Below are 27,992 nucleotides of genomic sequence, written 5' to 3'. Positions count from 1 at the left end.
CTCTCTTTCTCCTCTCCTCTCCTCTCTCCTCTCTTCTCCCTCTCTTCTCTTTCTCTCCTCTCTCTTCTCTCTTTCTTTCATTTTCTGTCTCTCTCTCTTTTCCTGTGTTCAGGATTGAACCTTGAACTCAGGGCCTCATACATGCTAGGCAAACATGTTACCATTAAGCTATATCCTTAGCCTTAATTAGTTTATTCTTTTCAAAACAGCCCAAAATGATCACTTTAAAAGACAAGTAAAACCGCACCATTCTTCCACAACTTGTTCAAAATCTTCCACTGGTGGCCCATTTATGTAGAGTAAAACCCAAAGTCTTTCAAAGTCTACACTGCTGTACAGGCTCTGCTTTCTTTATCGCCAACTTCTTCTTTGATTTTGGACCTCTTCCTCATTCAGCCTCTGTCATTCACATTGTGTCTTTGCACTTCCTTCCACATTCACAGCCTTCCAGTCTTTTGGTATAGATATTCCACTTGTTTGGGGATCTCTTCCTCAACTGTCAGTTTGCACCTGGAATGTCTTCCCAACCCCTCAGAGAGTGTTTCCATGGACAAGGTTGGATTGTGCAGGTGCTAGCCCCTTGTTAGGAGTGGGGCCTGGCTAGAAGCAGCCTATTAGGTGCCATTAGGTGCATGACCTGGCAGGGTCTACCCACTGTTCGTGGCTCTGCCCTTCTCCTCCCTTACTGGCTGCTTCTTTCTCTCTGCTTCCTGGCTGCCAGGACTTGAGCAGCTTTCTGGCAACAATGTCCCTTCCAGCATTCACTTCCTCACTTAGACCGAGATAATTTTATACTAAAACTTCTAAAACATGTGATCCAAAATAAACTTCTGTACCTTTAAGTTTTGGGTGCTTGGTATTGTGTCTCAACTTTATGTTTTTATGTATAATTAAAAAAATGTAATTACTAAAGTAAGAAAGCTTCTTTAAGGAAGGGATTGCATACTTCATATACTTCTGGATTTAAATCAGTGATAAAAATAAATATGAATTGTGTAAAAATGAATAAAAATACATATATATTATATAAAATTATTTGTACTTTTATAAAGACTTTATTAAAGACCAAGTATAAACTGGCACTCAGGGAGTTCGATCAAACTGAGCACTTTAAAGTCTTTGATTGACCTTGAAAATGTTTATATTAGTTTTTATCTTACAGTTAATCTAGCCTTTGGAGAAATGATAAAATAACTAGTTTGTTCAGAAAATATTTTCTAGAACTATCTCTCAGTTTGGGTCCCCCTTCCACATGCACAGAAATGGACTCTTGAAAAAAGGATTGGGTGGCATGGCTTTGAATTCTGTGTGTCCCAGCAACCCAACTGCAAGACGGAGGTGAGCATACAGAGGGCTGCTTGGGACGTGCTCTGGGGTTGTCAGCCAGAGGGGCAAATGAAGAAGTAGAGGGCAAAGTCAAGATGCAATGCATTCTCCACAGAGGCCTCCATTGTCAGATTAAAGCCCTGATGCTGAAATGATCACTCAGAACTGTTTTGAGTTGGGGTAGGGGAGCTGGTCCCTATCGAGTAAGTTGGTCATTAGGTGGAGGCTACTCTGGGAAGAGATCGTTGCCAAGGCAACTGTCTTCAGCCAAGGCAAGCCCTGCAGGAAGCCAGCTGGCCCAACCAGCTGTAACCAAGATAATAAATTCCTATGCCTGGTAAACAATGCCCAAGAAAGGTGTGATGGGTATGTCATGTCTAACGAAAATCTCAGATCATGTGCATGTAACTGACCTGTGTAAAACATGACTGTATCAGTCTGTTTGAGCTGTCACAACACAATAGCAGACTTGGTGTTCTTAACAACAGAGATGTCTTTTCTCATAGTACCAGGGGATGGAAGTCTAAGACTAGGGAGCCAATAAGGTCAGTTTCTGGTGAGAATTTTCTTCCTGCCTTACAAATGGCTGCCTTCTTTCTGTGTTCTCATATGGTGGAGAAAGACAGTGCTGGTGTTTCTGCCTCTACTTACAAGAGTATCAGCCTTGTGGAATTAAGCTCCAACCTTAAGATCCTTAACCCTTATCAGTTAGTCACAGGGAGTATCTCTAAATACAATTACATTGGGATTTAATGTGTGATTCCAGAGAGGACATAATTCAGTCCATAGCAATGGCCTATGTCCTATTTCTACTTCATCATATCTTCCTTGACTGACCAAATTTGAGATGATTTAGAGAAAGGAGGTGAGCGAGAGCAGGCAGAGAGAAAAAGCAGAGACAGAGCCAGTTCCTCTTGGATGTTCCTCTTGGATGACTACAGCTGTGTTTCCTGGAGCAGGACATCGAGAGAGAAGAACTCAGCAGATGTTATGAAGACATAAATTTAAGACAGATAGCTTCCAGATCTTCAATTTCCCTGGATGATCACTTTCCAAAAACTTATTTGACTTATTTGTATTTTCAGATTTCTCCTTTTTCAGCTCGTGTAAAAATCTCTATTCTCCTTTACAAATGAAACACCTCACCCTGCTCTGTAAGCCACTGCTCTGGAGTACGGAACTCTTGGAAGCAAGACACAGGAGGACAGAACACCTTGGGAATGTTTACGCCTCACCTAGAAATCCCATGGACTATCTTCACCTGAGAATTCAGACCACCTGGTGGTTCAAACAGGATAGTACATTAATCTATTTCATTTGTAAAAAATAAAACCAGGCTTTTTGATACAACAACATTTAATGTTCTGATGAGTTTGACAGTGAAAGATGACTTTTCCATGATATTATTTAGAGTGGGAGAGCTAAGCCGCAGTTCTAATGTCTTCAGGTAAATCCTGTATACAGTAAAAACGTTCACAAAGTGTGTTTTTGCAAATATTTAAATTTACAGTAAATTTTTAAACATCAATTCCAAATGAGAATGGAGGATGGAGGCATTTTTCAAAAGCTCTTTTGTTTTGAACAGTACTGTATATCAGTGAGCAACCTCTGTGTCCCCTGAAGGGTGCTGACATGAGATCTCAATCTTACCTACTTCCCCATGAGCCACAAACTCCATCATTGGCAGTAACCTGCCTATTATACATATTGGTCCCTATTTACACTTTCAGTTTCTTATACTACAGAGACAATGCCGTATTTGCACATGTGTGTCCGATTTACTTCACTTAAGAGTATAGGTTCAAGGTGCATGCATTCAGTTATCAGTGTCTCAAGTTTATCCTTCTTTATGGCTGAGTAACACTCTACTGTACAGAAAAAAACACATCTTTTTTTAAACCTATTCATCAGTTGATGGGTATTTGGGTTATTTCCAAGATTTAGCTATTACAAACCACGTCGCAGCTTTTCCTCTTTTGGGTATCTCCCCCCCCCCAAATTAAAAGCATTATATCACAGTGATATATGTCCATCCATGGATGATTTTAACACAATCTCTACCTATGCTAAATTCTGCTAAATATGTATTTGGAAGATAGATATGTCAGATGTCTTAAAGTGAATATTTCAAAGCCATATTTAAAATTATTATGTCTAAAATGACCTTATATCCTCTTACCCCAACTTTCCCTTCCTGGCACCCTGTCCCTCTCTGTTCGGTAGGCAGCCACATCTTATTATGTTGTGCCACTGCTGTGCCCCTGACACCTGATGATGAGGTTGGAGGAAAAGGGTTTGGCTTTATCACACTCCTGGTCACCAGGACTCCTTTCAACTCTAGCAAAGTGGGAAGTGTTGCCATTGATGACACCTTCATTGACCTCAATCACATGGTCTACATATTCCTGATGATTCCACCTATGGCAAGTTCAATGGCACAATCAAGACTAAGAATGGGAAGCTTATCATAAGATGGAAAGCCCAGCTCCATCTTGCAGGGGGGAGATACTGGCAACATCAAATGGTGTGATGCTCATGCTGAATATGTTGTGGAGTCCAGTGATGTTTTCACTACAATAGAGAAGGTCAATGTTCACTTGAAGAGGAGAGCCAAAGGGTCGACATCCCTGGGCCTTCTTCTGATGTTCCTATGTTTGTTATGGGCGTGAGCCATGAGAAGTCTGATCCCTTCCAGATCACCAGCAATGCTTCCTGTGCTACCAGCTGCTTAACCTCCTTAGCCAAGGTCTTCCACAATCCCCCTGGCACTGTGGAGGGAGTCATGACAACAGCCCATGCTATCACTATCACCTAGATAACTGTGTGTGCCCCTCTAGAAAAGTGGTATGATCGGCATGGGGCTGGCCAGAACTTCATCACTGTACCCACTGGTACTGACACAACTGTGAGCAAGATCATTCCTTAGCCAAATGGGAAAATGACTGGCATGACCTTCCCTTCCATAAGCCCACTCCCAATGTAGTGGTCATAGATCTGACCTGCCATCTGGAGAAAGGTGCCACCCTATATGATATCAGTAAGGGGCAAAGCAGGCATCGGAGCCCCCCTAAAGCTATGCTGAGGACATTTGTTTCTGTGACTTTAACAGTGACACTCACTCTTTCAGCTTTGATGCTGGGCTGCCATTGCCCTCAACAATCACTTTATCAATCTCTTTTCCTGGTAAGACAATGAATTTTGCTATAGCAATGGGGTGTTGGACTTCATGGTCACATGACCTCCAAAGTGTGAGAGCACCACAGACCACCAGGCCCTGCCAAGAACGTGAAAGGACAAGAGGGCCCATCAGCTGTTGCGGAGTCTCCACTCCAACTCCATCATCCTCAGCACACTGGGTCCACCTTACAGTATTTATCCCAAGTCCGCTGGGGTAGCTCTGCTTTCTTATATACCATCAAGAAAGTCCACTGCACCCAATAAAACAAAACAAAATTTCTTTCCTGTGCTCCATTTTATTCTCCATTTCTAAAATCTGAAAATCATTCTTGAATCCTCCCCCTTCATCACCATATCATAATTAGTCACAAAAACCTGCTACTTTACATACTGTACAGTTGTCACATCCTTTTGCTACCACGTCACTTGTTAAGGTACTAATTATCTCTCTTCTTATACTACAATGACTTTCTCCAGTGCCTATGAGCTGCTCCAGCACCATCAGCTTCACTCTGAGGTACTTTATCTAACACTCTAATACTCTTCTCCAGCTCTACTGCTTAGAACTTTTGTGATTCCCCTTAGCAGTATCCAATTATTTTGAATGCATATCCCTATCATTAAATTTTTGAGCAAGTATCTCTTCATATATAGTACTCATACATATCTCATAAAAGATATATAAAAATTTAAAAAATTAAATGATGGATTAAAATATTTCCAATATATTTTTCCTATATCCCAGCCTGGGATCCCGGCTGTGAGTGTGAGTGTGTGAGTGTGAGTGTATGTCACTGGGGGTTGAACTCAGGGCCTGCACACTGAACTGTATCCCCAGATCTTCTTTATTTTCTATTATGAGACAGAGTTTTGCTAAGATGCTCATTTGTCCAGGCTGGACTCAAACTTAAGATCCTCCAATTCAGCATCTCAGAGTGCTGGGATGAAGGTGTACACCACCATGCCCAGCTGATCACCTCTTTCATAGGTACAGTAGTTGTGTGCCACATATACTATATACTATATGTCTTATTTTAGAGTGTACAGTACATGCTAAAGGAGAAAGTTTACTGCAGACGGGATACTGTGTTAGGCCAGTTGCAGCCTTATATCTTCTGCTTACTGTGTCTCTTGACTGCAGGCAGAAGCTGATGCCAGTGCCTGACCTAGCCCAAGTAGACAGTATGGGTTGTGTGTTATCTGTGATGTTCTCACAGTGACAGAATCACCTAATGATGTATTCTTCACAACGTAGTCTATTGCTAAATGATTTATGCTTATAGATGATAAAACAACAACAGATATTAAAGTGATAATATCAAATCAAACATCACTCACTAATAGTTTTAATGTTTTCTTCTCATTCTCCAATGGATTACTTTAAGAACCTGCTGCTAGTCACATCCCCCTTTAGACACCCCTGGTCCCCTGAATAATTCCAACATTTGTCTTTAGCATAATATACAGCAGTCTGGAGGATCTGAGAGTGTTTTTAATTATACTGAGTTTATTGGAATTACCTACTGATGTGGCTGTTATTTTCACTAGACAGTGAATTTATTCTTAGAAGGAACTGTTTCAATTTACCATTGTATCTCTGGAGACTAAGATATGGTAGGTTAAAGACATGTTGGTTGGGTGAATGTCAAATATTTCCCTCTGTGTCTCTTCCTTTTAATTATATTATTGAACCATCCAGTGATTAATTATATTATTAATCGGGAAAAAGATTTATAGCTACATTTCTTTTAAGTGTGTGAATTTCATTATTTCATTAAAAGATAACTAAAGTAAATGAATTTAGGTTGGAGAAATATATCCATCTGATGCTGCTTAAGAATAGAATAATGGTAGTTATGAGGTAAATAAAAACTCTAATAGTAAATAGTGACAGAAAATATGATTGTTGGTCTTAAACTGCTCTAAATTGTCTAGTTTACTATTGTTGGGTCATTTCGGATACTGAAGGAGTGAACAGTGGCTAATCTTATGGATTCTGAAATCATACTGCATACATTTTATCTGTTTTATAACTTCACTGTGTACCATGATAAATTATTTAACTATGAATGTTTCATCATACAAATAATAATAATAATATATTAATAATAATATTGATTTTCACAGAAGATATATGAGAATTAAATGAGATTATACAAGTATTCACAATTGTGTATTTTAATATTTATATACCTATAAAGTATCCACAATAGTGCTGAAAAATGCTAAGACTTTCATAAATACCATTTGTAAATACTTCTACAAATGACAAAGAATAATTAGAGTGGAATTTTACTCCTGAGAAACAAAACTGCAGATGTGTATACTCTTGGGATGAAACTATTGTGGTTATAATCACCATCCTATGTATTAAAAAGGAGAAATGTAAATAATTGACAGGAAGACATTATATTTCTCATTTAAATTTCATATAGGGCTATGGTTCTCACTGCAAGCTTTTTAATAGTTCGTTAATGGGTTCCAGAAATGCATCTAAACTTTTATTGAATGCATATTTATTAAAACATCTCTCTGTGTCAGCCTCTGTTCTAGGCACTAAAAATTCATTGAAGAATTTAAGTCTCATATCTTACTCAGCTTACACTCTAGTGCAGAAGATACAAAAGATATATATTCTGACTGGTCCATAAAACTTGGCTACAAAATGGTGAAAAGTGAAACAGCCAAGATCTTAGGAGATGACATAGAGTGTTCAAGGCAAGACCTAGTGGAGAATTATACTGATCACTAGAGGAAGAGTTAGAGAGAATTGGCAAATGTTAATACTCGTATACTGAAGGTACTTGACAAATTTAAGGGAGATGAGTTAGCAGATCTTTGTCTAAGAAGTTTTTGATCTGAGTAACTGTGTAAATGTTCATACAATACATAGAGTAGTTTATAACTGCAGTAGGAGCTAATACACAAAATCATAAAATGTGTTTGAGGTGCATGAGTTACTATTTTGACATCCAAGTTAAGAAAGAAACTCAGCAGAAAGGTTGCCAAATATTACATGGGAAGAATGGAAAGAAGTTGGAAATGAAATAAATGTATTTCATGAGAAGATTAAAATTTACCTTAATTTTCTTCTTACACCTTGATTTAAGCAGCATAAATTTGATTTCTGTTTTTATAATAAGTAATCTTAAATGGACATAGGAAAAACATCATAGAACACTTAAAGAACTGTTAATTTTATGCGTACTTCAGCTTGATAAAGAATATACCTTTTATTTTGGCCAAAAACTAGACTTCAAAGCAACTCTTGTGTATGCAGAATTTTCCTTTGCAAGGCTATTCTATAAAATAAGACCATTGCTCAGCTCTGCTGCATTTTATTGTGGACCAAATTATACAAGGTGCATGAAACAAATAAATAGCAATGCTATAAAACCATTAATATGTCAAATCCATAGATAAAGAGTGTTTGATGTATAAGCAGTTAGAGATGAGAAGGCCCTGCTTGATCAAAAAGTTCTTGTTAATCAAGGCTAATAGAGGATAGAGTACTAAATAATCTCTGACATAGTAAAAGCAGATACATTTAACAGGAAGACAGATTTTACATATGGTTGATGTGATAGAACTATCAAGCTAACAACAACCCTTGGGGTTAGTTTGAATATTCATTAATCTGCTCTACTTTAGATTTAACTTAGAATGCAACTGTCAATGAACAAATGAGCTTTTGTAGAAAAGGTGATAAACAAAATCCAATGAATTGGCAAACTGGAAAATCTTGAAAGAGAATAAATGCTGTAAGATTAAAAACTGAATGGAGGACTTTAGCTCAGATCTCTGCAGGGAAGACAAAAGCTTCTTACCAAATCATGTAGCTTCTGAGAAGATTGTTTTTCAACATTTCTTTAGAAAGAAACATCTGCCACGATAAGGGTATATTCTAAAAATATTTTTGAAAAAGGCTTAAACTTTTAAAGTCTCTTCTTTTCTACTGCACATTGAAAAAACAATCTCTAAATAAATGGATTATTTTTCAGTTCAAAAATTGCTAATCTTATTTCCCAGATGACATTATCCAAAATGTTCAAATAGGTGGTTTTATCCTGAAGCAGAGCAATAATAAAGTTGATTAATACCAATGCAGATTGCCACAGACAGAAGTATAAGGTAATGATCTCAATTAAAATGTCTATTGGAACAAGGGGGTTAAGAAATGATCAAAGCACATGATATAAAAAAAACAAAAAATTCAAGTCAAATCTCTACGTGCAACTCCAAAATAATGCTGATCAGAGCTGCCTACCACTTCCTGTCAGTGACAAAGAATGACAGAGTTGGGGCTGAGAGGGGCTGAAAGACTCATATTTCATCATAAAACAGGTAAACAGGAGCGTGCAGAAAAGAAAAATATATAATTTAACATAATATGTATAAAGTGAATATCCGAGTATCTATCTCTTACTCCAAGAAATAGAATATTTATATTCTGGTACTCAAAAACTCCCAATTTATTCATATTTTGTCAAAATTACTCACTTAATTTTGCATAATTTTTCAAACAATTTCTTGCTTTCCTATTTATTTTGCTATATGTATATATTCTGAATAATATAATTTTACTATGTAAAAATTTTCAATAATCTATAAATGAGATTATATTATATGTAGTATTTTGTTAGCTTAGCATTACAAATACTAGAATTATTCAAGTTGGGTGTTTTCTTTCTCTTTTTAAGCTATACTTGAGCTTTTTATGTAGCATGGTTTGAACAAGCCAAAATTTATTCAGCAGTCTGTTAATGGATATTTCTGTTATTTAGAATTTTGGATTATTACCAGGCAGCCCCCTTATTTTTCAACTGAAGAAATTAAGGCTAGAGAACATAATCTTAGTGGCAAGGTTGGGGTAAAATTCCTTGTTTCAAGTTTTGGGAGTTAATAGTATTTCTACCAGTCTGATTTGTCTCACTGGCAATTTTTGAGGAAGTGAACATAGAATGAGCCTTACTTCTTAAAGATCACCATTCAAAATGAATTAGAGAATTGCTCTAGCTTAAACATAATCAACTTATATAACTTTATTAATTTAATATGTATAATTTTGCTTTATCTTGCTGCTAAAACCTGGAGAGGGAAGAAAACCTAGAGCACTGAGTATTTAGCAGGTATCAATATCATTTGAAGATTAGATTGAACGTATCAAGTATATATATTTTCAAACTCCAGCTAAGAAGATAATGAACTATTTGGCTTCCTCAGATTTTCAGAGAGAATGAACTAAAGTTAGATGATTGGGAAGTGAAGACATATAGATGGTACTGGAGCCAAAGATGCCTCAGGGAGAGAACATCTAGCTAAAAGGCAAAGAGGCTTTAAACCTGGGATGATGGCACATGTCTATAATTCCCCAGAATATGAGTGGTTGAGGTAGTAGAATCAAGACCAGCCCGAACCATGTACATAGCAAGACTCTATCTCAGAAAACACCACAAAAAATGCAAAGAGAAGCTAATCCTTGAGGAATTATGTAGAGTAATGGCTCAGTAAGGTGCCTGAGCTGGCAATGGGAATGAATGAGAAGTGTTAGAGAGAAGCAAAAGGAAACCAGTAGATCATGGTGTCACAGAAGCCAAGAGAAAAGAATGTGCCAGAAGTAAAAAGAGGGATCATATGAGAAGTTATCAGTGTTGAGGGGCCATGAGATATGAACACTGAGAATGCCTACTGTGTTTTGTGACAGAGAAGTCACTGGGGTAACTGAAAAAAAAAAGTTTTGGTGGGATGATAGGAGAAAAGCATGATTGTGAGGGTTGTACAATGAATGGGAGGAGGAGACAGAGTGGAAACAGTATAGCGGCAACAATTTCAGTGACTGAGGAAGAATGATATGCTCTTTTAAAAGTATTTATATTTTTACTAGTACAGGTTTGCAGGACATAATGATTACATTCATCATGGGGAGTTGGAAAGCATCTTAATTCTTTTTTCATTCCCTTTCCTTCACCTCCTTCTTCACTCCCTTCATTGCTTAGCCTCCTTCCCTTTTACAAAAAAAAAAAATCTATCTCCCCATTTCCTATCATCTATCTTTTATTTTTCTCCTTATATACAATTTGAGTTTCTCATATGAGAGAAACCATGTGATCATAAAGGCTGTATGTCAGATTTATTTCACTTGATATTAGGGTCTCACAGTGTATCTATTTTTCTACAAATGACTCGAATTTATCTTTCTTTAAAGCAGAGTAGTACTCCATTGTGTATAAATATGACATTTTCTTTATACATTCATCTGTCGTTGGAAATATAGGCCATTTCCAAGATTTAGTTATTAGGACTTGTGCTGCTATAAATATGCTGTAATATGATGTCTTTCACTCTGTTAGGAAGGTACTAAGTAACGGAATAGTGGAGTTAAATGGAATCTCCACATTTAGTTTTTTGACAAATCCCTATACTGATTTCCATAGTGTTTGTACTAGTTTACCTTCCCATCAACACTGGAGAGGCATTCCATTCCCCACCCCGACAGCCTGTCAGCAAATGAATTTGGATGCAGAAGAGGGAGAAGATTTGTTTATAATTTGTGTAGTTTAAGGCTACTAGAAAGCATAGAATCTAAAACAAATAAAGAGGTAGAAATGATGAGAGATTACACCAGTTAAGGTGACAGCAAGGAAGAAGAAAATGGTGGCAGAGAACTTAACTATTGTCATAGAAAAGTGAAAATTTCACAGAATTTTCTTCTGGTTTTAAGCCATGGATAGAAAGTCAGGAAGTTCTGCAACTTTTTTTTTTTTTTTAGCCCTAGAAAAGTCTTGTCCTTAATATTGTACACTTGTTTTCTTTCTGTTCAATATTCTTACTGTTATTTTTACTGTTCAATCTGAAAAAAAATACTGTAAATCTGCCACACAATGTTTAAATGCCATATACTTCTATTTTCAGTGAAAATTCTCAGGAGGTCTGGCACATTTTCTGCTCTGTGATATGGCCTGTAATCTTTATGATTCCAACTGATTTAACCATTACTTTTCTTTCAATTTCCTTTAGTCAGGAATGGATTCGTGGTTAATTTTCTATAGACTATATTAGTGTGTCTAAGCTGTCACATTTGATATTTGATGTGAGGAAAACTGGCACACCTCATCTGTTTTACTACATCCCTGCGGAAATATCAAGTCGATGCCTGAGATTGTATCAGTCAGGCTCCATCCAGGAAAACAGAAACTAAGTGTTTGAAGCGAAGAGCATTTAGCTCAGGGAGTTGGTTAAACAGGTGAAAGAAAAACTAAGAAATGAAACAGCAGTGAGTCAAACCCACACATTAATAACAAAAGAAACCACTCTTTCCTCAAAATTGGGAAAACAAATGGTGGAGAGGGAAGTAGGAGAGCTTAGAAGCTCAGGTTACCAGTAGAAATTTGGAAACTTAGCCTGCCTAGAAGACGCTGGAGCCCTGTGGGGTCACAGACGACTGCACCCAGAGAAGCCATGCAAGGGCCAAGTGGGAGACAGGGTCTGTATTTTCCGTTCCTCCTTCCCGAGGGATCCTGAGTTAGGAAGCCTCAGGTGCCTCTTCCCTGCATCTCTGATAGGGTGGAACAGAGGAAGGTCAATGGCTGAATCTGACAGCACAAGTCCTACACCATTTACAGGTGGCCTGCATTCTATGGAAATCACTGCAGGTGAAGTATTTGCCCAGCACATACTCATTACAGTGTCTAGGTCCACGCAGTGGTGTCTCTCCTCTTTCTTTCCTTCTTCACAAAGATGACTTCTTAGCCCTACTCCACCCTATGTGATTTCCAAATGGCAATGCTGAACTAGATAGGTAAAAATTTCTCAGGGATATTAGATAAACGTAGAGACTTCTGGTCCTATAGGAAGCTTAGTTAGAAGCTCAAAGGTCTGAATTTAAATTTAACAAAATGAAAACAACTGATTCCGATGAACAGTTGTACTAGTGAATCGAAGTTCAAGGAACAAGTATAATCATATTGGAACATGTTATATTGTGCATAAATTTCTTGCCACTGACCCCATGCAATACGACTGTAGACATCTTCCCAGGTCTGCCTGTACCTTTGTCACATCCTAAATGCTGGGACAGAGCCATCTAACTCTTATTGGAAGGACCTACTTTTTTATTATGATGATTTGGACACTAAATCATTTTGCTTTGTTTTTCCCTTTTCTCCTTATCTCACCCTTAACACACATATTCACAAGGGTTATTGAAGTGACAAGACTGTATTTTAAGTGAATTTTGCTTTAAGGTAGAAATCCTTACAAGCAAACAAAAACGCAGCAAACGTTAGGCTAAAATCCAAAGCCAAATGAAGCACATAATAAATGGTACAATGAAATTACTCAAAACAAATACATTTTAGATTCTACCTAAAACAAAAAAACACATTGAACTCAACAATTAGACATTAACTTGAGCTATATTCACCTGAAGTTAAAAGTGTGTTATTCAGGCTAGTAGCAACTGAAGAACTACTTTGTCCTTCTCCATGGAAGTACAACACTTAACGCAAGTGTAAATGATTTAACAGTTAGCATTTGAGTCCTATTACTAAGCCCCATATTCTATACGATATTTAAACAGCTGGACCTGTTCTATCTATATTAAACTATTTCCTTTTAACAGGTTTATGATTTATTGTAGTGCTAGTGATTTAATGAGTCATAAGAAGTTCATTTTTTCCCCAGGGAGATTACTCTCCCCAATACAAGCAGATATAAACTATTTCAAAAATGTTAATCATCATACAGTGTTTGGTTTTGAAATATGGCTTATAATGGAAACTCAGCTAAGCATTTCTACTTGTGAATCTGCCAGCAGTACATGGTTGTTTTCCTCTCCACATCAGCATCTATCACTATTGACATTTATTGTCTTTTACTAACAAGTATATTTCAAAAGCAATTTAGAGAATTAATCCAACACCTGTTTCATTCGTTATTAGTTGTGTGCATTTTAATGACAAATATTTTGCATAACAGTATTTTAAGTGAGGGGAGTTAAGGGATATTGGTATTTTAGGGAGGAAGAAAGCAGTCTCTTTTTTGAACTAGTGACCCTTGTATCCAGTGTTGGACACTCACTCCTTGCTGGTTGCCTCAGGGACTCCCATTTCTGCTTTTATTCATCCAGTTAGTAAGTACCTGAGTGAGTTTAGTGCCTGTGGCTTCTAAAATTGTGGAAATTCCTTTCAGAAGAGTACAGGTAGTTGTGAGCCATATTTAAAGACAAAATAAATAACTGTTATTGACAAGCAATCCTTTAAAGTGTTAAATATCCTATAATAATTCCTCTATCAGCAATATAGAGATATTTTGAGAATGAAATTAGATACAGTGATAAAATGTTTGTGAAACCATTCTGCATATCTTAAACACTGTGCAGTGTATGGCACATATTTCGGAGGGATATCATGCAGTTTACTCTATATTTTTAAAATGGCATATATAGAAATAAAACTACCAAAAACTTTTCTCTTTTACTTACAACTTTATAACACATTTATTCATTTTTTCTCCTAAAAGGGAATTGTATACTTGCTAGCATTAGAGATAAAATACCACACAATTCAACCATTTTCACATGAATCCTTTGTTATTTCAACAAAGACCTATTTCATAATTTAATTCATTTCTGCTCGGGTTGCTGAAATGCTTATAGCCAGCTGTGCAGAGTGGCGGGATACGCACGGATGGTTCAAGTAAAAACAAAAGAATTTAAATTGCTACACAGGTTTGTCAAAATTACTACAGACCTATGGAATCAAAACAAGTCACTTAGCAGCTAGCCATGAGAACATTTTGCTCATATTTTTGAAACACGTTCAAAAAGGAATGTTTGTCATGGATGCTGAGATAGTTTTATCACCTCAGCTCTAACCACACATCTAGACATCAATATAACTTATGCTACTCACTTCAGTTTACAGCCAAAATAATTTCACATTAATTGTGATGAAAGCAAAGAGTTTTTAAAAACAACATACCCTGTTAGTGCTTTGTTACTGGGACCAAATACATAGCACTCACAGATTTAAAAAGTTCAGGTCGATTTGGCTCATGGTTTCAGAGTGTTCAGTCTACAGTTGGCTGGCTCCTAGGCAGAAACACCATGGCAGAAAATCAAGATGGAGCAAAAAAACTTAGTGCATGGTGGCCAGAAGGCTGAGCAGGGAAACAACACCAAAGAGGAAGGCATCGGGGACCAGATACAGACCCCAAGTTCATATCTCTCGCTTATCCAGACACACCCAGAAGTGTCCAGAAGTGTGCTTCACTAATCCTTCAGGACGCTCCAAAGCCAATGAAGTTGACAATTAAGCATAGCCATTAGAAAATCTTAGATTTGTTTACTATTAGAGCAGTTATACTATATGAAATAATGAAATATATATATAAGGACATGGACCTCATTATGTGCATGGCTCTATAGTCACTCAAAATGTACTAGTTTTGAAAACAAAGACAATGATTTAGAATCTGAGGATAGGACAGGTGCATTGGGAAAATAGTCTCCCATGTTGCATATACAAATGTGTGTATCCACTCACCATGTAAATGGCCTTAGGTGTTTTTTTTAGAAGGAATGGTTTAGTTATGTATTAGTTGATATGCAGTAATACCTTGGTTCTCTCTTCATGAACAATTTGGTTCAAGAACAAGAGCGTTTCACACAATTTTGCTTCCATTTAGGAACTCCACATCTGGTGACGAACGTGACTGAGGCCATCTTCCCCTGAATCGTGGAATGGACTAAGTTCATGAACTGAGGTACCATTTTATGTCAAATATCATATGAAACTGAGGTCATATAGAAAGACACATTTATCCATAACAGTAAGTAAAACAAAATTATGATGGGCATCTGTGTATTACAAAAAAGAAAATAGAAGTGCCTCATAAGCATAAGTGGTCCAAGACCCCACCCCCTGTACACACTGGGCAGACATTGGCACAATAGTTTAATTCTTCCAGGCCATAATTTCCATTTCATAAACACAAAGTTGGGTCATTTTGTGACCTGAAGGCAGCTAGCCTCAGAATCAGCTCACTGACCATTTTCAATGTAGAATTCGGGGGCAGTGTACTCCTTTTTGGTATCATTTGCTTAAGAACTGACTGTACTTTAACAGCTGGGGATGATGGAGTAAAAGGAAGAAAAATGAATTGAATTGTATTTACATAGTTCATTTCCTTTAGAATTTTATCACTTTTCTCTGCATAAACAGAAGTGTTTGGGAGGTTTGAAGTTGGAGTAGGAGAGAACACCAAAAACACTATTAGAATTTTTTTTCTGTCTTTTGTTCTTAGCTCTACATAGTCTTGGGGAAAATGTCAAAGATACACTTAGAATCTCAGATAAAATTTTTTACACAAATTTCTGTTACACAAATGTGGATAATAAATATTAGAGTACAAAAGCCAATTCTGGCCACAAGACAGATTACAGAAATATAAAGAAAAAAACAATAGCATAATATGGTAAGTGTACATAGAAAAGGCTGAGGATTCGTTCTTAAATGCCTTTGCACCATAGGTTTCATTTTGGGAGGTATATTTCTCATGTATGATGACAGAAAATAGACTCAAGTAAGTAAGCATGGGATGACTTTCAACTCTACTCACAAATTTAATAAAATCTTAAAGGATCATAAACCAGCAGCTGCCTTATAAAAATGAAATGCTAATGTTCACAATTATAATTGTTATACTCAAAGCCATAAAAATATAAAGTATTAGGTTCTTTCTAATATAATAGATTTATGATTTATGTCTATCGCAGCAGATTACTTTTGTTTGTTTTTTTGTTTTGTTTTTTGGTACCAGGGATTGAACTCGGGTCCTTGGGCTTGCGCAGCAGGTGGTGAAACCACTGAGCTAAATCCCTGGCCCTGAGATTACCGCTTTTGAAGTAAAAAGGGGAAACACACGTATGTATGCATTTGGCAATTTGAAATATGAGTGCAGTTTCATTTCAAAAGTACAGTGGTACCTCACTTCATGAATGCTTTTGTTTATGAACAATTTGGTTCACAAACAGAATCTTTTGGCAAAATTTTGTTTTTGTTTGCAAACTCTGCATCAGGCGACAAACACAACTGCAGCCATCTTTCCCACACAAACACAAACGTGGTCATCATTTCCAGAATTGTGAAACAAATTAAGTTCATAAACCAAGGTATCACTGTACTTAAATAGATAAATACCTGTTTGGAGAGAGAATATAGGAATGCTTTACTAGAAGCAAGATTCATAGTAAATACCACCCTGAAAAGAGAAAGAGTCATGACCTATTGCATGCTGATGAAATTTTCAATAATAAAATGGCGGACTGGTCCCTTGACTTATGAACTCAATTCATTCCTGAGGGCTGCTTGTAACTTAGGTTGATCACTGAAGGCTTAGGCTCCTCTACACAGCCTTCAAAGTCTCTTCCCTATGTACAGGCAGGTCTCAGTGACCTTAGAGAGAGACTGGCCAAGAATTTCTAAGTTAACCCCACATAGGAAAGGATGTTGTAGTATTCCCTACAGCATACTTTAAAGGTTAAATCTGTATCTGAGACCATCTGGAAGCACAAGGAGCTGGCATTTAGGTCATCACAAGACTTTGTTTCTAAGTTAAATCTAAAATTCTAGTCTTAACCCAAGGGTCCACTGTACTAGATAAGAATGGAACAGATTTACATGTTAAGGAAATTTATTTAAGATCATGTTGATGTTCATATTATATAATGATTATTTTCATTGTGTGGAGTTGGTACATGTTTGATACTTTCTCATGGACTGTCATTCTTTGCTAAACTGGACATTTGTGCTTTGTGCCATTTTGATTAGGTCAGCTAGCTTTTCACAGTGTCTTCGGAAAACTCCTTGATCATTTCATTATTTCCATTATCTTTTTAGTTCCATCTTTCCTGCTCCTGCCAAACACCTCTTTGATCTGTTTCTAAATCTCCTCTTACACTTTCAAATCCTTTGCATGTGAGGCTTTGACATTCTCCCCCTCAATTCCTCTTAGACTTGCTTTGGGACAGTTGGGAGTTTGGGAAGGCATTTTGTTGCCTTGTTTTCTCATGTTTGTACTGTTTGTGTTGATTTATTTTGTTTGGTTTTGTTCTGTGCTAAAGTTTGTGGGTGCTTATAGTGGAAAGACTTTGTTGCTAGTATGGAGATCTCTTTAGTTAGTCTGCTTTTCAGTGATGCACTTTGGGTGTGGCTATCATCTTTTGTTTCTGCCCCAACATCCAAGCACTTCTGTCAGTTTGGATATGGAGGATGCAATACAATTGCCCAACACCCAGTTCTCTGGGAATGGACTGCAGTACTGTTAATATTACTAAGGTAATCCAGGTGATGGCTTATGGAGAAAACCCATTCATAACAATAATTATGTGACCCTGGCAATATCAAGCAAATCAACATTGATTGTAACATTGTCTAAGAAAAATTAGATACTGACATACTATAAGAACCAAATGAACCGCCCTTAACCATATAAGAGGAATCCACAATTCCAGTACAAACACTAAGACAACTCAGATATTGACACACAGCAAATATGTACTAAATAGTATTACTGTACCTCCACTAATGGTAGAATTCACCAGTAATTATATGGAGTTAAGGAACTATCTAAAGATTAATAAAGTTTAATGGTTATACTAGTAAAGATATAATGGGTTGGGAACGAGAGAATACAAAAAGAAAAATTTGAAAACTTAAACTCTAAGAAATGAGAAGAAGAGAGAAGTGAGACAAACGATCCTGTAGGGAGTAGAAGGATATTTATAGAATTAGGTAATGGTGACAGAAAAAAACAATAAATGAAAGAGAAAAGGAAAAGAGAAGTAAAAAAATAATTTGGAGAATGAAAATAATAAAATAATTAAAAGGAAAAAGAGGGAAAATGAAAAGAACTGAGAGAAAAGGAAAAAGACCAAGGAAAATTCCCCAAGCTCCAATTAACAAGTGAAGAAGGAGAAGGAGAAAGAGAAGAAGGAGAAAGAGGAGTAGAAGAAATGGAGGAGGAGGAAGAAGAGGAAGAGGAGGAAGAAACAGTCCAAAAAATTGCTGTGTATTTATGAATGAGTGGTTTCCTTCTGGGATCCACAGCTGTGGAGTCTAGCAATTCAGTTTTCTCTGTCCACCCTTAAGGTCTGTGGTTTTTCTAGGTGCACTCACCCACACAATTCCAGAGGTCCCTCTTCTCATCCAAGTAGAGAGTGTCCCTCTCGCGCTGGAAGCAGTCAGATCCCAGACACAGAGGGCAAAGGCCCCAGTACTCAATGCAACACTTCCAAATGCAGAGGACCTCTGGCCTCTTGCTGTGGGGATAGGGGAGGCTGGGTCTTTCCTCAATGAGCTCAAACCCTTCCGGAGGAAATCTTTTTCCAGCCTGCTCTCTGTTCTCAGCTGACCCTCACCCAGTAACTGCGGGAAGGTAACACGGGACGCTAAAGTGAAGCTGTCCTGCAGCTGTCCTGAGTCCCAGACTCAAACACTCAGTCGTTTCTCCGAATGGCGCCCAAGCCAGCACTCCACAGGCGAGCACAGCTGGGATTCCTCTCAGCTGTTGTCAGCTAAGTGGCGGGGTCCCTGTGGACCGAACCCACGTAGTCCGGCAGATCCCAACAATTATGCCCACCCCCCAGCCTGAGGCACCAGCCCAGGCTGCCAGCTGTTTCTCCCTGGAGCTCCCAGGGCTCACCTTGCTTCTGCAGTCAGGCTCCAGATTTACGTTGACTTTAAAGAAAGCTTTTCAAATTTAAAATAAAAAAGGAGAAGAGCCAATTAAATTAATTGTAGTATAGAACCTTAATGTCAGCAAATATGAGAGACCTGGACACTGAAAACAGTGAATAATCCTTCTGCAATTACAAGTAAATGATCCCAGGACAGAGAACAAGAAATTACTGGGATTTATTTTCACATTAACATGCTACAGCAGTGTCAACCGAGATGTTTAAAAGGTAAAGATGTGTAAAACCAAAAGGATGTTGTCAGCTGGGTGTAGTGACACACACCTGGAATCCTAGCACTTTGGGAAGCTGAGGGTTGAGGATACAATTTCAAGCCCAACCTGGGTACCTCAGTGACTAAGTGAGTTCATGTCTCAAAAAGAACAAGGTAAAAAAGAAAAGATTAGGGTTGTAGCTTAGTGGAAAGGCCATGAATTCAATCCCCAGTCAGTGCTGAAAAAGAAAAAAGAAAAGGAGTTTGTTTACAAGAGGTCTAGAGGTGACTAAAAGGAAAAACGGATGAGTTCATAGGACCACACAACCAAATCAAAGAAAGTGAAGAGGCATGGCCTTACTCCTGAAACTAAATATTAATTCATTAGACACCATAACTGGATGGATATGAGCATAGACCTTGGAGTCAGACATCTGTAGATTTACATGCCAGCCCTATTATTATAAGTATATAAGCTTGGATAATTATTTCACTTTTGCAAGCTATTTTATTTTCATCTGTGATATAAGTACAATAATGTCACCTCATAAAATGACTATGAGAACTCAAACTTTAAACAATTGACAAAACGTCTAGAATTCATTGTCAATAAATGATTCACCTTGTTTAACATGTAATTTATATATGTCTTGAAAACAATTTCCAAAGACTTTATGTAGAAAGAGGGCTATTATCCTAGGCTGTTTAAAATAGTACGGGGATACTAGGTGAATGGAACAGATTTTGAAGTAATTTGTAATAAGTGACTTCAGTCAGTTCATTTATGAACATATTTATATTAATAAATACTTTTGACTAAAATACATTTATGCATTTATAATTTTCTGTGTGTGTGTGTGTGTGTGTGTGTGTGTGTATGTGCCTGTGTTCTCAACAAAGGGATATTGTAAGGAACAAAAATCTATGGTTAAACAAAGACAGTGCAGACACTCAAAACCTGAAATCTTAGTATTGAATCAATAATCCAAAAGTCATATTAAAAATGTTCAATTCTCATTTTCTAAGAATAACAACAACACAATTTTCTGGTACAAAATGTTCAAGTCTCTTTTATAAACATATGTCATTTGTTAATTTAGAATTATTTGCTTATCTTCTTCTTGGCTTATAACTTCTGATCCTTGTGGTATAATTTGATTCAAGACAACATAAAATATGAGTGTATGAAAGAAAGCAGAAAGAGATACAGTATTCCTGGTTTTAAAATGGAGGAAGCTGATCATGAAATAAAGAAGTTAAGTGGCATTTAGAATACAGAAAAAGCAAGGAAATGAATCATTCTCAGAGGCTACAGGAATAGATGCAGTCTTACCAATATCTTGATTTTAGCTCATCGTGTCTAACTTCTGAACCACACAACTACACAGTAATAAATTCATTATTTTAAGCCACCATGTTTGTGGCAGCTGGTAAGATTTGCCATGCCATAATGAGATGTAGTCAATGGCCAAAGAAAGATTAAAAAATATAGCTCTTTATTTTTTTAGTGGTATCGGAAATGGAACCCAGGATCTTATCAGCGAGCCTTATCTTCAGCCTTTTTTAAAATTTTGAGACCAGGTCTTGCTTAGTCACTGAATTGCCCACACTGGACTTGAACTTGCAATGCTCCTGCACCAGCCACCTGGAGAACAGGGATTACAGGCATGTGCAACCAGGCCTGGTTTCACTTTTGTTTAGAGTCCAAGAAACATTTCCAGAATGCCATTTCTTTTTCTTTTTTTTGGTACTGGGGACCGAACTTGGGACCTTGTGCTTGCGAGGCAGGTGGTGGAACCACTGCGACCAATCTCTTACATCTATATAAATTTCTTTCGGCATTTAATGATTCCAGGTAAATAAATGATATTTTGTTGGCCAAGAACATTGTGGAAATGTAATTAGTACTCTAGTTTAACACTAAAATGTCCCCAAGGGACATTTGAGACCAACCTGATCATAGTGAATCATCATTTAGCCATAAACACAAAACAAAAACACAAAACACAGAATTCCATATTATTGTCTACATGAATTTGTTCTTTGAGTAGAAGGATCATGTCTTATAGTTATATAAGTTTACAAAAAAGAGAAAATAAGAGGAGCATTTAGTTTATACATACACACAGACATACACACATGCACATATCTACATAATACTCAAGAAGCCATTAAAACCACATACCTAAGTTGTATTTTTTATGAGAAAGGCCAGTACTACTGGGATATTACTTAATAGGGAGGTAACAGTACAACATTTAAAATATATAATCAATTTATGTTAATTTCAAACATATGATAATTTAAATGAAATATTAATGGGAAAGCATATACAACCATAAACAACACAATGCCTCAGATGCTTATTCTATTAACATATGCAAATTTTAGTAAAGTTAACGTATATCTAATACAATATGCTTCATAATTCTCTCTTTCGATATGTAAGGACAGGATACTAATAGAAACAAAATTAAATACATACAACCAATATTTCATTATTAGTTGAGTAACAAAGACTTTAACAACATTTAGAAAAATACCACCAAAATTATTAGTGTGCCTTTCATCAAATCTAAATCATTTTAAGCTTTGTTCAACACTACACTTTGTCCTTTGGTTTTAAACTAGGAATAATTCTCATAAAATGGTCTTTATTTATATTCATTGGCATAAACTGTTGAAAAAGATACTCTGAATACTTAGTATATTAGCATAAAGTGCATACTAAATATACTGAAGAACTTGAATATCTTGATTTCCAGTTATGTATTTTTAATGACATTTTTTGAACTTTTCAGGATTCCAGCTTTTTTCTTTAGTTCCACTGAAATGTATAATGACATAAACTGCCCCATGTTCAGATCTTGAGAATGATCAGAAGCATAAAATGTCTGAATTTGGTTATCCTTCTTTGTATTTCTCTTTTTTATATATGCTTCAAACACAAATGTACAAGATATGTTGCATAACAACAACAACAAAACATGCACTATTTATTCTCACAATAAAAATTAGATTCAAATCTATGACCCATTCACATTTTAAGTTTTGGTTTAGAGTGTACAATAACATTAGATTTCTTCATGTTTTCCTTTTGCTTAGATATTTGAAACTCCAAAAACTCTGTTTATACCTAGACAAAGTCATCAAGTTAAATGTTTCTGTGAACCTTTTAAAAGTACTATTCATATGAAAATAACACATTTGTTCTTCATTTCTTATGATCTGAGAATATTGTGGAAGCCAGCACAGTGTCAGGATTACCTGCGAACATCAACATATAAAACAAAGGCAACAGATATTTCATAATGATTATTTTTCTTGCCAAGTCAAACTTTAATTTTGGCAGTTTTCAGGTCCCACCTGGCCAGTCAACCTGGTACTGCAGAGTCATCCATGATGAGCACCTGCTAAACTTCAGATGCTGTGCAAAAGGCCAGGTAGATAAAGGCAAGTTAGAATGAATTCTACTCTCATGACACTTGTGATAGAGTGTCTATAAAAATGATTGAAATGTGTAAATTGATCTGGTGCTTCAGCAAATTTAATTATTCTAGAACGCTCAATTATGGCAAAAAGTGACTTTTTGGATGAATCTTGGAAAAATGAAAGAAATGGGATTATTACAGAGATATGATTTCTCTGTATTTATAATTTGTCAGTGATACTGACCATAGAGGGTGTAAGTGTCTCTTTTTGGAAAGAACAAATACATATGCCACTTTAAATTTTGATTTATGAAGCTGTGTATGGCAATCTGTCATATGATTCTCTGAAACCAAATGGAAAAAATTACAATATTATAAAAATTTCCTGTGTTAAGATAAACATGTCAGTAAAGATTTTATAATCACATATTGCCAAATAAATTCAAGAGGGATAATTTAGTGGTTTAAAAATGAGTTAATATTATTAATTCCTAAGTCATATTTAAAGTTGTAATATAATGAAATACAAATCCATATAAGTAAATAAATGACATGTAGAAACACATAAGTATATTACTCTATGGTCAATTAACAGATTGAAATCCAGCAATGGAATAAGTAGTAATAATTATTCAATTTTTACTATATATATATTGCAATTAAGGATATAAATGCTTGTTGCATGGCTAAAGTTTTATTTATTTTTTTGCTCAACTTACTTTTATTAACAAAAAGTGCAAACTATTTTGAAAATAAGCAGACTACACATCATGGCATTCAAGCAAGACATGAGACGAAAAAATGAACAATATTGAGTAAAATATAAGCTGATGCAATGTCTCTCACATGTACATATAGTTATTCATGCTTTTTCAACAGTCTCTTCGTCAACTTTCAGTGTAATTTTCACAAATATATAGTAGCTCAAACAAATGCAGGAGCACAATGGTAAAGTTTGGCAATTTTGGGGTGGAGGTTACTTACAGTATGAAAGAAAACCTTATGTATCACAGTTTCACTCTGATGTAAGTCACTGTGCAATATGTTAGTCTTTACTGACACTGAAATCAATATCCAACTAATAAAATAAGGAAGAAAAGACAGTTTTAAAATATTGTTGCACTATAGTTGTATTTTAAGAGGCAGGAAAATAAATTTTAAAAATTTAAATAATCTTACATGTGTCCACATGACCAGAAACATAATCCAAGTTAATTTAATTCATTTTAAATTACATTTGCCAAAAGATTATGTGCCATTAAACAGTTTGCCTGCACTTGAACAAGAGAGGAAAGGTAAATAAATAAATTTCACTCTGTCAACATACTCCAAAAAGGAAATTTAGTTTAGTGTTACTTTGGTTATTCATGTAAAGTTTCTATATGAAAGAATCAATAACTAGTTTTTCTGTTCACTAATCAATAGGCCCTAAATGAAACTATAAAATGTGATTAGAACCCAAAATACCTCGGCAGTTATTTAAACACAACTGAGTGTCCAGCCAAAGACAAAAGAGCACCGGCAAGAGCAAGTTGCTGCGTGTATGCACTGCCTCTTGGTACACTTTCTGGCAGCTAGCTGGCCTTCTGCTACAGAAGACAAACTGCCTTCTGAGAATGTACTAATTTGCTAAATTAATTAAGGGCCATGCTACTATTTTATTATATTAGAACACTTCCCACACTGTTAATTTTTTCCCACATACTACTGTCTTCTACTAGAATTGGCTAAAGCTTTAAATTCAAATTCCACTTCAATCAAGCGGTCCATTTGAACAATATAAGGGAAATTTATTTAACTTTCTCAAAATATTGGTAAAATTATTCTTTTTTAAACACTTAGTTATTTGCTCTGATGTTCAAATAGACAAGAGAAAAATCATTTAAGAACAAATCAGGATTGCAAATGATTTAAATTGGAATTGGCAACATAGCACCAAAATATTTTTCTTTATAAAAGTATTTACTTTAACATTTCATAAAATTAGCATTCTTCCATAGTTTAAGTTTCTATTTACTGTATTAAAGACAAATTAGAAGAAAAGTGGGGAAACCAAAATGAATAAATGAAGTCCCGCTAAAATCAAGCTTTAAGAAACACTAACAAAAGAGGATTGTTGAAACATTGAAAAACTGAAACACTGAAATGACCTTGTAAGACAAATGGAAACATGATTGATAAAATATATGTCACTGAACTTCTCAGGTCTAGAACTATTGGAATTGCTATAGAATATCAGAGGCTCTCTCAGTTTCTAGAAGTTCTACACCAAATCCGTCAACTGTGAAAGGTTCAGTTCTACAACCGTTGTTGTAGGCTCCTCTCAAACCTTCCCCATTCCTGCAGAGAATGGAAGAGATAGCAAAAATTCTCTCCTGAAAAGCAGGCTTTTAAAAATTATGTCCCTGTAAGCACTGACACCTGTGAACATTACAGCAACAAACTGTGGTCCTGGAGACCCTGAATTTGTCAGTGTTCATTTGATTTACAAACTCAAATGGATTAATGACAGTAATACAATAATAAGCATTTTATTATTTTATTCACTACAAAAAAAAGGTAGCACTTTTTATGTCAATCTTTTAGTATACTTTTAACTGAAATTATAAGATAAGGACTAGTCTTGCAAAATGGGGTTCAGTGGTTACTTTATAATTCCACTGCAATGCTCTATAACAGGACGTCACATACATTATCGTATCACCTGTTACTCCCAGACTGGAAGCACCATGAACGCCAAGAGGCAAATTTAGGAATAAAATGGTGATTAATGAATAAGGAGCTCACAGGGCTTTACAACTGTAAATAAAAACTTAGTATTTTGCAAAATTCAGACCTCCCTGGGAAAGGTGATGCAGTACAAGTTCCATGGTACTTACCAGGAAGGGGCAGTCCTGTGAGTTTTTTACTCTTTAGGACTAGGAAAGGGGGAAATTTCATAAATGAAATATTTGATAAATATGTACGTACATTCAGTGTACAAAGTTAATGTGTGTACAGTCATAATTATACCCTTTGAGTTCTATGTTTTAAAATGTATTTTATAGTGCCTCATGTTCACATACATATGCAGTGATGCTAAAAGCAAACATAAAAGCTATGTCTCTCTTACCAGAAATTCAGTAATAATATTTTGGCGTATTTGCTCCAGGTGCTTCTAAGAAATATTGTCTTGATATCGTACGTCCAGGCCACTGCAGAGCAACACAGACTGAGTGGAGTACACTACAAATTTGTTGTCTTTCAATTCTGGAAGCTGGAAGACCAAGATGAGGGCGCTAGCAGATTTGTCTGGTGTTACTGTCTTCTTGGCTTGTAGTTGGCTGCCTTCTTGCTGTCTTCCTGCACAGCCTTTCTGCGGTGCAGAGAAAAGGAGCTCTAGGGTCTCTCCCTCTTCTTTTAAGGGTGCTCTAGTGGCCCAGGGCCTCATCCTTATGCAACCACAACCACCCCCTAAGGCCTGTCTTTATAGTAACTGGGGCTTAGAGCTTGAATAAATGGATGTTAGGGGACACAAACCAATGCACAAGACTGGTGAACCTGCAAAATCCAAATAACTCTTCTTCCCCAGCTATGTCCCTTTGTTTCCTTTCTAGATGAAAGACTTCTTGTGATGTTCATTTACTCAATCAACAAGTACTTATTTAAGGGCCCAGGATTTAGCTCAGTGGTTTCGCCTCCTGCTGAGCAAGTGCAAGGACCCGAGTTCAATCCCCGGTACCACAAAAAAACAAAAACAAAAAAACAAGTACTTAAATACTTGCAATTTATTATCCCAAGGATCAGAAAATAATAGTTAATAAAATAGGCATACGTGTTCGATTATGTGGCTTAATTCTACTTTGGAGATGGAAGAAACCAGAAATAAAATAAATGAAATAGATAATACATAGTAAGTTAAAAAGTGATAAAATATATTTTATAAAATAGGAAAAGAGGGAAGGGAAGGAGACCTGGGTGAAACCTCAAATATGGTAGTATTGATAGTGCTCACCAAAAAATGCGACATTTCAGTACCTGAGGAATGTGAATAAATGTGCCATGCTTATATTTTTAAATGTTTATCAATTTTATTATTTAAAATATTATTGCATTTGTTTATATTCATACAAAGTACTCCATGATTTAAAACCCATATAAAACAATTTCACTTCTGGCCATGATTGAATAACTAATTAAATGCAGACATCTTTATAACACAAATAAGTGGAAAACTGAGAGCATCTGGGAAATAATCAAACTTCAAAGGTATTCAGCTCAACTGTGTTTTGTAGGAAAATATGTCCTGGATTGCCTTGGCTCTCTGTTTGAAGCAAACTTCCTACTAGTTCCAGAATGGGGTGACTCACTGAACAGACAAGGACAATGCTTTTTGGAGGTCAGAGGTTGCTGTAATTTGAGGAGACAGATCAGAAAGTGGAGATCTACAAGGGAAAACACGGAAATGAAACTTTACACAGGTTTCCCTTTGCCTCGGTTGCTGAGTACTAAACCTTATGCGTAGAAAAAACTCCATATGCCTGGGGAAGAATGACCAGGGAAGTGTGGACTGAGCAATTCCCATATTTTGACCAGTCAGAAAGGGGAGTTCTCATGAAATATTCAGTAGAGTCTCCAGACTGTGTTACAGTCATGTAGAACTAGACTGGTTTCTTAATAAAGCTGTACATGATCCCCACTAGCAAAGTTTAAGAATAAGCATTGAAAAATTCCAAGGTGAGGGCCAGGGATTTAGCTCAGTGGTTCCATGGCCTGCCTCACAAGCACAAGGACCCGAGTTCGATCCCTGGTACCAAAAAAAAAAAAGAAAGCAAAAAAAAAATTCCAAGCTGAACTAGTATATAGTATCTCAACTTCTTACTCAAACAAAATTCTTACTTCATTTAAAAAATACACAAGACAACATAGAACACTCAACAGCATCAAGCCAATGACCACCATCAAAGAAAGAACCACTGCACAAGCCAAGAGAAAGGAAAACGTGATTCAGAAATCTAATTTGGTAGAAGCAGAGCCAGAAACGTCAGAGCTGGTGTTACTGAAAGATTAGAACCTCGAAATAGCTGTTAATAAAGTATTTTTAAAATGCAATAATTAAGGAAGAACTGGA

At 36.3% G+C, this 27,992-nt stretch overlaps 1 protein-coding gene and 1 pseudogene across 11 annotated transcripts in view; one reads left to right on the top strand and one right to left on the bottom strand.

Moving 5' to 3' along the window:
• Gpc5 (glypican 5) overlaps nt 1-27,992 on the bottom strand; it is a 1,453,028-nt gene that overhangs the window by 842,725 nt on the left and 582,311 nt on the right. Inside the window, exon 7 of one of the 11 annotated variants that reach the window (XM_087192994.1) lies at nt 697-26,237. The exons of the other annotated variants lie outside the window; for them this stretch is intronic. Within the exon in view, the coding sequence (XP_087049120.1) occupies nt 26,040-26,237 (198 nt within the window). The 3' untranslated portion in view covers nt 697-26,039. Of the gene's footprint in view, nt 1-696; nt 26,238-27,992 lie in introns of those variants that run through there. 11 annotated transcript variants of the gene reach the window in all.
• Nucleotides 3,486-4,564, top strand: LOC106010291 (glyceraldehyde-3-phosphate dehydrogenase pseudogene; annotated as a pseudogene).

The sequence above is a fragment of the Heterocephalus glaber genome, unplaced genomic scaffold (genome assembly GCF_053883595.1).
Source record: "Heterocephalus glaber isolate CG9 unplaced genomic scaffold, H.glaber_assembly_v1.0 deba00001577, whole genome shotgun sequence".
In the NCBI taxonomy this organism is placed as follows: domain Eukaryota; kingdom Metazoa; phylum Chordata; class Mammalia; order Rodentia; family Bathyergidae; genus Heterocephalus; species Heterocephalus glaber.
Note: the sequence above shows the minus strand (reverse complement) of the source record. Positions and strands in the feature narration are given on the sequence as shown.